The 10,186-nt window shown below is 44.2% G+C and overlaps 1 protein-coding gene across 1 annotated transcript; it reads left to right on the top strand.

Moving 5' to 3' along the window:
* Window positions 1-8,460: 8,460 nt before the first annotated feature.
* BDR25DRAFT_211652 (glycosyl hydrolase family 5 protein-like protein/cellulase) lies at window positions 8,461-9,777 on the top strand (the record flags this gene model as incomplete). The annotated part of the gene is made up of 3 exons (XM_033684691.1): window positions 8,461-8,859; window positions 8,912-9,115; window positions 9,139-9,777. 3 exons carry the CDS (start codon window positions 8,461-8,463, stop codon window positions 9,775-9,777), a joined length of 1,242 nt encoding a protein of 413 aa, XP_033552585.1.
* Window positions 9,778-10,186: the final 409 nt, after the last annotated feature.

The following is a 10,186-nucleotide window of genomic DNA, read 5'->3' as shown; positions in this document are numbered from 1 at the left end:
CCACATTTACCAGCCTAAGATTACATACTCTGATTTTCAGCGCAAAGGCAGGCTGCCAATTTTTGGCCCATTGTAGCATCCCGACCAAGGTCAACCAGTGACCTCCAGAATGCTCATGCATACCCCGGGACATAACCAGGATTGATTCATACACTAACTCTCTTACTAAAACGGAGGAGGGCACAGATAAAGCTCATTTCTGTTATTAATAGGATCTTAGAATATTCAATCTGTAGCTTTGCAGGGGGGCATAGGTTATCAAATAAGAGACGTATTCTGGACTGAGGGTTCGAGAAGCTTTGTGGTTTATATAGAAGGATGGGAGGCCAAGCCCCAAGGTTGATTAGGCAGGCCATTGTAAAGTTCCGGGCAGCATTCGTGACTTGCGTGACATCTCAAAAGGATCAGGCTCGGCGATGAGAAGCAAGCTCAACTTATTCAAGGGTCGCCCGGTCAGGGTACCAACCTTCCTCCTGAGGTTGAGCATTCACATTAGACGACCGATGTCGAGCTCATTTTGCGTGAGAGATTGTTGAAGCCATTGGCGTTGACCCCAACCAAACAATGGCATCGCCTTGATGTTAGGGATTTTGGTGAGAGGCTCTTGAAATGCCGGCTACCCAACCTCCAGCCATCGCTCCCGGCGGTATGTCTCTGGATCTGAATGCCTGGCTGGGTTTAGGACGAATACCCAGTCTAGAGGAAGGATTCGAGTCTCCAATCCCCACTTCTATCCTAGGCCCAGCGTACTGCCAGACACCGGTAGTAGAGATTGTAACACTACGCTTAGTTACAAGCTGTGATTAGTTACATGCTACAGTTAAATGTTGTTGTTATACGTCTATTACCTGTCTAATACTACTTTGCTAAGCATTATGCTGCAACTATTCTTTAAACTAAACAACCTACCTTAATGCACTAACTATTACTCTAAGCAAGCTTTGCTTTTACAGATTATTTATAAACTGTTGTAGTATTTTACCTTTTATAGCTACTTAATGTAGGTTATTTTACTCTTTTAAAAAAAGTATATAGGCGCTAAGCTAAAAACTTTATATAAAATTAAATTACTAATATTATAAAAATAAAGGTTTTACTATGCTTCAAAGTAGCTAATAATACTATAATTACTTCTAGTAATATCTAAGAAAAGTTTTAAAGCGCTAGATTAGTTTTTTTTTAACTTATAATAAGTTATAATAAGCTCTATTAGTTATAAACTCTAAGTAATACTTTAAAACTTAAGTTATAATTAATACTTATAAATATAAAATTTTAAAAGTATAAATAGTATACTAACTTGTATAGTTAAAGCATTTAAAAGGGTTTAAAAAGAGTAGCAATAATTATATATAGGCTAGTGTTAGTGTAATAAGAAATTACTAAGCTTTAAGCAGCTAATAAAGCAGCTACATAATATAAATTACATAAAAAAAGTAGATTAAGGTAAAAAAAGCTTTAGTAGTTTAGAAAAGCCTACTCTTAACAGCTCTAAAGAAGTTTAAAGCGCGTAGTAATAGAAAAAAGGCAAAAAAGCAGGTGTAAGCTAAAGTAGGTAAGCTATTCTAAAGGCGCTGCAGATAGTGCAATTAGACTAGGCATAACGCGTAAACATGTAAGTAAGAAGTAGAAGTAGTATCTAAATAATATTCTAGGCTGTACTGTATTATATAGTGCTAGAGCAGGTTGTTATAGGCTATAATAGAGCTTGTTATGGTGTGGTCTTAGTAGAAGTAAGCAACTTAGGTGTGTAAGCAACTCGCTTGTAGTGTACATTTAGTTGCAGCATAATGCTTAGCAAAGTGGTATTAGACAGGTAATAGACGCATAACAACAACATTTAACTGCAGCACGCGACTAATCACAGCCTGCAACCAAGCGTGGCTGATGCTAATCCCCGACACACGGATGTGGCTGGAGGCAGGTGGAACAGACGCAACTAACTATAATTTAAACATGTCTTACACAACGCATGCTAGAGCAAACTGCGTGCAAATTAATATAAAAGTGCACTTATGTCAAGTATACATTTTTTTAAAAAAAGAATGTTAGAAATATATAAAGTTATAGAGAAATAGCGTTACTAGAGTTTATCTAAAGAAATTATAACTAACTAGTGTCACGATTATGCACGAGTAAGGTTATAGAGCTTCGCGGAGGTCTAGTTCAATTACTACGTGAGGTATCATGGTAGGTACAAGACGTTGTGTGAGGAACAGGAAAGTTCAGGAGGAAATTAGCAATTAAATACTCAGCTCAGAAGTCCAAGCGCTTCGGGTATAAATCAAGCCTGTTCCAGGTTCAGTTAGTGTTGAGGCGGTTCGTGCTTAAGTTCATGTCCGTGTCGTGTCGTGTTCGTGTCAGACGTGCACCGATAATACTCCGGTACGCGTCCGATACGGTTATGTCTGGGATCCGGGGAGGATACCGTGACAGTACCCCCCCTCTTATTAGGAAGGGAATCCTTCACATTGGTGGTTCCGGCATCGGGTCGTCTTCGTCGGGGTACGGGTTCGGTTCGGATGGGTATCGGGCGTGGAATCGGGTTACCGCAGAGTTCTCTCACAGGGCTTCTGCGGGTTCCCACGACAGTTCGTCGTATCCGGTCCATTTCGTAAGGTATTCGTAGGTACGTTTCTTCTTGTTAAACCAGATCTGTTCAACGTCTTCCACAACGTATTCTAGTTCGTCGTTTATAATGACAGGTTCAGGTGGCGGGTTCAGCTGTCCAGGTAGATAGTCGGATTCGGGGGCTGCTCGGCGCAGCAACAATACGTGGAACACAGGGTGTATCTTCATGCTGTCAGGTAGGATCAATCAGTAAGCGTGCGATGAGACCATATAGGCCACCGTAAAGGGGCCGAGGTTCTTCCAATCAAGTTTCTTTAATTGTCAGTTTGTTCAGATATTTCTGGCGTCCAGCCAGACCTTCTCGCCAGCTGCATACGCAGGGGCGGGGGTTCAGGATCAGTTCACGTACTCTCGTTGAAGAGCTTGAGCCCATGTGAGCTCTTCACAAACGTATTCAGATATGTTTCAGATCTTGTCAATAAGTCTGTTCGCGTCTGTTACTTGTACAGATTGATAAGTCAGTCAGGGGGTATTCAAAGGTAGTTCAAATCCCATTCAGGGGTGGTATCCGTGGTTTGCTAAGAACGGGGATACTCGCGTCGATTCAGATGTTGTGTTATTGGCTTCGAACTGTGCCGTAGCCAACCATTTTACCCAGTCGTCCTGCTGGTAGTTTGTGTACGCTCGTAGGACTTGTTCCATTACAGCGTTCGCGTTCTCAGTCTGGCCGTCAGTCTCTGGGTGAAAAGCCGTAGATAGATGGGGGACGATTCGGAGCTGTTTACAGAGTTCGTCCCAGAAGGCTGAGACAAACTGCGTACCTCTGTCTGATATGATCGTGTCAGGCAGGCCATGGTGAACCCATACGTATCGGTAGAATAACTGGGCCATATCGGGGGCAGTTATGGAGGAACATGGTATTAGGTGTCGATACTTAGTCAAGCGATCGACAACTACCATGATATTCGTGTACCCTTCGGATAGGGGTAGGTCTACGACGAAATCGATTGATATGTCTTTCCAAGCTCGTTCAGGGATCGGGAGCGGTTTAAGCAGGCCATTGTACCTTTCTCGAGAGGCCTTTGCTTTACAGCAAGTATAGCAACATAATACGTATCAGCGTACAGTATGGAACATGCGGGGCCAGTAGTACTCTCTCTGTAGTAGGTCGAGAGTCTTTCCTCTGCCTGGGTGTCCTCCAACAGGCGAGTCGTGTACGATTCGGAGTAGTTTAATTCTCAGTTCGTCAGAATCAGGGATTACGAGTCAGTTACAGTAATACAGCTTGCCATTTCAGTTTTCGCAGTCAGCTAGTGTTACCTTCTTTGACCGACCGGCGCCGTTTCAGAGCAGGTCTAAGGTTTCTTGGATAAATTCGTCGTTCGGATACTCGTCAGCAATAATCTAATCAATCGTCCGATCTGTTTCGTTCAGGTTGAGGTCCGAAAATAGCTCGGGTCAGAGCAGAGTTTAGTGTCAGGCCTTTCGCGCTTCTACAAGTATCAGTAGTTCGGGGTTGAAGTGGCGGAGTATCAGGGCTTCAGTAAAGGCTTTCTTCAGCTAGTCAAAGGACTATTAGCAATTCAGGTCAAAGTCGAATCAGACCCCTTTCTTAGTAAGTGCAATCATAGGGCTTACTAGCTGCGAGAAGTTGTCAATAAATCGTCAGTAGAAGTTAGCAAATCCTACAAAGGCTTGAACGTCCTTCACGTCCTTTGGGTATTGCCAATCTAGCACAGTCTGAACCTTAACAGGGTCCATTCGGATGCCATCTGTAGAGATCACATATCCTAAATACGTGACCTTTAATTAGTAGAACTCGCATTTGTCTACGTCAAGTTGCAGACCTGCTTCTTCCATAGCCTTTAGCACCAGGCGTACATGCCGTTTGTGCTCCAAAAGGCTATCGCTGTAGATCAGAATATCGTCAATATACGCAGTGCAGAACACGTCTAGGTAGGGTCAGAGCAAGTCGTTTACAAAATGTTAAAAAGTACTAGGCGCGTTAGCTAAGCCAAAGGGCATCACCAGGTACTCAAATAGTCCATATCAGGTCCAAAACGCTGTTAGCCACTCGTCGCCCTTTGCTATCCTTAGCTTGTTAAAGGCAGCAATAATATCTAACTTTATAAAATACTTTGCTTTGCTTAGTCGGCTCAGGGTTTCCTGTAAGAGGGGAATCAGGTATCAGTTCTTAATAGTAACAGCGTTCAGTCCTCAGTAGTCAACGCAGAATCAGAGCCCACCCCCAGGTTTCTTTACAAATAGTACAGGTGACGCCACTGGTGAGGAGCTAGCTCGAATAAACCCTTTCTCTAGGTTCTCGTCAAGGTATTTTCAGAGCACTTTCAATTCGTTTAGCGACATCCCATACAGTGGCCCATAACCAGGTTGTTTACCAGGCTCAAGGGTTATCTGGTGATCGTACGGACGTCGTATCGGAAGCTTATCGGACTCGTCTCAGGAGAAGACATGCAACAGGTCGTAGTAGTCTCGAGGGACTATCGTCCTCGGGTCAGTGTGTTTTCGGGGAGCTAAAGCTCGGTCTATATCGGAAATCGTGACTGCGTAGATTTCGTGATCCGGTCGTCGAGCTAGGGTCACAAACGGGGCAGGTCCTATGTGGCAGATGTCCATCTGCTGTTCAAGTCCCAGTTCGTGTCCGAATTAGGTAGGTAGAGGTTCCTCAAAGGCTTCCTCTTCTTTAAGTTCAGGCAGTTGTTAAATCATTTTGCGTAGCCCATCTCAGTAAGAGGCCCAGCTTGTTAGCCTTGCTTAGGTAGTTCTTCTTCAGGTTATTAGGGAGTAGGTCTAGAGACCTTCCGTATCAAGTGCTATTCAGGTGTTGTTCAGATGTAAGCGTAAGCATACATCTCAGCATCAGAAAGAGTTAAAGTTTAGAACTTGCTCTTAGTAATTAAAGGCAACCTTGTGCCAATACAGCCATAGTTGTCCTAGGATTAGGTCATGACGTCCCGTGTTTGTTACATAGAGTTTAATCTGCTCCTTGTAGTGTCAGTAGGTAATCATAACAGTTGTGGTACAGGAGATAGAACCTCCTTCAAGTTGTTTTCCATTAAATCCAGTCAGGTAAATCATTCGGGTAAGCAGTGTCAATCAGAGATTCAGTTTGCGCGCCAGTTCTCTGTTAATGTAACCTATGCCGTTCGCTCCTAAGTCAATAAGAGCCCGTATCAGGGCCAATACAGTTCCTTGTCATAAACATACAGGAATATTAACTTAGTACTTCCAGTCGTCAGTAGGGGACTTAGCCCATAGGTCAGCAGAGATCTAGTGTCGAATCAGTCCCGGGGGGCGACTTAGCCCCGGGACAAGCCTTTTTGCAGGCTCCCACTGCTATGGCTGCGGCTACGTCGAGAGTGGCGAGGGGGATCAGGGCTCAAATACAAGTCAGAGCCCTTGCGGGAACAAGATCAGGACAGCGAGGATCTTTAACAAGTACTGGCAGCGCTACTCGCGCGGACTTGAGGAAGGGGAACGGAGCAGTTTCGGGAGATATGACCATGCTTGCCGCACTTAAAACATTAACCTTTCTTCCTGCGATCTTCACGCTCTCTGGAACCAACTGGAGCATAATTCAAATCAATTTCCATCGCGTTAGGGTCCTTATTCGCAACTGCGCTGGTTCAGGGGCGTATCAGGGCTTGTACAGGGAGGAACCTCATGTTATTATCGTAGGTAGCAATTAGGTTCGCATACGCGTTAAGGTCGTTCAGGAGGGGTTCTCCTACCATAGCGCGTTGCAGTTCAGTTGAGAGGGAGTTACGTAGGGCTGCAATTAGACCTATCTCATTCAGGCCTGTATCAGATGCAAGTCAGCAGAACTCAGCAAAGTGTGAGGTAAAGCTTTTCCTTCCTTATCATAGAGTGTTTAGGCAACTTAGGGCCGTTAACTCTTTGTTTAGGTCTCCGTAGGTTGCTTGCAGGAACGCCACAAATTAGTCTAGGTTAACAATATCCTTATCCATCAGTAAGTCAATCAAGGCTGTTACGTCGCAGTCAAGTCAAGAGTGGGCATATAGTAACTGGGAGCGTTCAGAGGGGAATCAGTCTGCGTTTCCTTCAAGTTTGTATCAGAGCTTGCGTAGGAAGAAAGGTAGGTCTTTCCGTTTTCCGTTAAACAGCAGGGGATCAGGGAGTCAGTCAGATTTCATTACCAGGTCAGAGGGGTTACAGGTCGTAGGCGGCGTTAGGCGGGAGGGAGTTAAGCCATCTCCAGACTTCTAGGTAGGCTTTAAGGCTAGTGAGTTCTCAGTTCCTACTACTATGACAGGAGTCAAGGCAGAAACAGACTGCTTAATAGCGCAAAGCTGTTCTTCAAAGTCCTTTCAAAGAGCTTCAAAGCTTGCGACGTGGCGGCTTTCCTGTAGAGCAAGCGCTTCTTAGAAGGCTTCTTAGCTTGCTCTAATAGCTTAGAGTTGTGCAAGTACCAAGCTTATCAGATCAGATTCAGAGGCCATTCTTGGCTAGGGTTTTGACACAACGTAATGTCACGATTATGCACAAGTAAGGTTATAGAGCTTCGCGGAGGTCTAGTTCAATTACTACGTGAGGTATCATGGTAGGTACAAGACATTGTGTGAGGAACAGGAAAGTTCAGGAGGAAATTAGCAATTAAATACTCAGCTCAGAAGTCCAAGCGCTTCGGGTATAAATCAAGCCTGTTCCGGGTTCAGTTAGTGTTAAGGCAGTTCGTGCTTAAGTTCATGTCCGTGTCGTGTCGTGTTCGTGTCGGACGTGCACCAATAATACTCCAGTACGCGTCCAATACGGTTATGTCTGGGATCCGGGGAGGATACCGTGACAACTAGCGTGTCTAAAAGAGGAGATTCTGCTTAACTTTTCATTCTACAAACCTAAATATATTAAGCAGAGCAAGCTCTGCTAATAACTAATTTGTTAGCGCTAGAATATATAAAAAACTTTACTTAATAAGTAGATATATTTCTAAAACTACTAACTAGAATTTTTTTTTAAAATTTTAGAATATATATATACTAGTATAGATACACTAGACTATCTAAGGTTTATAATTAGTAATTATAAACTTTTTAAAAGTTAAGATGATTAGTAAAAGTAAGTTATTTCTATTTTTAAAAATAAGTAGCTGCTTATATAATCTAGAGTTTAAATATTATAGTATAACTATTTATTTAAATACACCTAACTCTATAGTAAAAAATTAGCTAATTCTATCTAGTAGTTCTAGAGACAAATGTGTTAGGGTAACAGCTCGCTTCTAAAGTACGTTATACAGTAATGAATATATTCAAGTATTTACAGAGTATTAGGTTTCTAACTGTTTTTAATGTGCAAACCTATTGCTTCTCGTTATCGTTTATTAGAGTTCCTCTTCAAGCCTCCTTATCATCTGCCCAGTGCAGAAGGTAATAAGCGCAACCCCTCTTGAATAACAAGAAGTCTGTGTCACTCAGGGCCGAGCGTTGAGGGCTGAAATACGGTACTCGAGTCGATATTTGCCCGGGCTTCCTTACCCTAAGTGATGATCATTTGGGAAGCTTGGACGTACATTAGCCGAAGCAAGCCACCAATTGCATCCTCGAAAACATCAACCTGAACATGGGTATAGATGGAGATATTGGTGCCCATAGCAAAAGCCTTGCATGTCGGGCCGATGTCGTCTCATATAAAGACGAGATAATTCCGGTCCTAGAAATTCGAGACTTCTGAATATCCATCAATCAGGACCTGGAATGGCAGACTGTCTGAGCTGACGCCGATGAAGTCTCATTGACAAAACACTTTATTAGATTGACGTCGTCAGGTAGGGGATGTGGAAACTTTTATAAGAAGTACCTACTCGCGTTCAAAATCAACTATCCTTTCACTTGTTGAGCACTAGTTAAGATGCATCACCTAGTGCTCCTCTTCATTCTTACGTATCCTTCCCTCCTCTTTGGCTTCCCTTCTGTGCCATTCAAAAGCTCGAAACGATGGGTTGTCGATTCCACTGGTACGAACTTTACCTACATTGGTGTGAATTGGCCTGGAGCTGCAGATGTCATGATCCCAGAAGGCCTGCAGTATGCCTCAATTAGGTCTATTGTTAGTAAAATCAAAAGTCTTAAGATGAACGTCATTCGCTTGACTTTTGCGATTGAAATGGTCGATGATATCAAAGATAATGGTGGAGACGTGACGATCCAGCAAGCGTTTAGCAAAGCCCTTGGGAGTAAAGGAGACGCTGTGTATCAACAGGTACTAAAAAGCAACCCCCAATTCAACGCTTCTACGACAAGGCTACAAGTAAGGGCTACCCCTCCTACCGTTCTAGGAGAAGCTGAGGCATTCTCTAAAGGTTTTCGATGCGGTTGCAGCCGAATGCGCAAATCAAGGCATCTACGTACACCTCGATAATCACATGTCGAAAGGTGCATGGTGCTGTTCGACGAACGATGGAAATGCTTGGTTCGGGGATACTTACTTTAACGCCGACAAGTGGAAGCGTGGTCTCCAGTACATGGCGGAACATGTGAGTCTGACAGATTTTCCATTATTGCAAGTGCTGACTCGCTGGGATGATAGACTAAGAATTGGTCCAACATGATCTCAATCGGCCTCCGGAACGAGTTTCGGAAGCCAGAAAAAGCTGGATCATCCCAAGCATACAATTGGCAGATATGGTACTCTCAGATGGTTGCAGCCGCAGACCTTGTGAACGCTGCGAACCCAGACATTCTCATCTTCCTATCTGGTCTTGATTTTGATACGACGCTGTCCCCAATCCCGGGTGCGAGTGATCTTGGTGGAGGAAAAAAATTCCAGCGGGCCAGTTTCAAATACGCTGACAAGCTGGTGCTCGAGTTGCACAATTATCAAAACTCGGCAACGAGCTGTGATAGCATGAAAAGCGGGCTCTGGAACAATGGCTTCAAGGCGTTAGATGCCTCCGCGATCAACCAAATGCCAGTTGTCTTGACCGAGTTCGGATACCAACAGACGGATAGCTCATACAATGGGGTATATGCGAGCTGCCTGAGGAAGATCGTTCCAGAATGGGATGCTGGGTGGACTATTTGGGTGCTGGCAGGGAGCTACTATATTAGGTCTGGGACGCAGGACTACGAAGAGACCTGGGGGTTGATGAATCACAAATGGACAGATTGGAGAAGTGCGAACGCCATCAAAGGATTGCAGGAGATGATCGACGCCTCTCTGGGGTAGGGCAGGTGGGCATTGGCAATACTGCCAGGTATTCTGTTGGAGAGACAGATCTACATGCGGGCGAGGAGCGGAAAAGCTTCGAGACACCAGGCTTAGAGTGAGTGCCCGCATTATTTGTCGGTAGATTCCTGAACAAACGCAAGCATTTCAAAGTTTATGGCCACCTTCCGAAGCAGTCCTGAAAGCGGCGACTGAATTTAGTTGCAACCTCAAGCTTCTCTATCTAGTGGGAAAATATCTTATACATAAGTGGGTTTAATTGGAATTTACGTGATAGCATATCGGGGCCAAGCCCCCGCGCCTTCAACCGATCTGAGGCCTTCTTTGGAGTAATGATAACCTCGTCGGAGTGCTTGGAAGTTTCGATCCAGGGATTGTGGAACGAGATTCCAGGGCACTCTTGTTTCAG

This window comes from Lindgomyces ingoldianus (genome assembly GCF_010093535.1).
Source record: "Lindgomyces ingoldianus strain ATCC 200398 unplaced genomic scaffold BDR25scaffold_4, whole genome shotgun sequence".
In the NCBI taxonomy this organism is placed as follows: domain Eukaryota; kingdom Fungi; phylum Ascomycota; class Dothideomycetes; order Pleosporales; family Lindgomycetaceae; genus Lindgomyces; species Lindgomyces ingoldianus.
The sequence above is the reverse complement of the archived record's forward strand: the minus strand, read 5'-3'. Positions and strand labels throughout refer to the sequence as shown.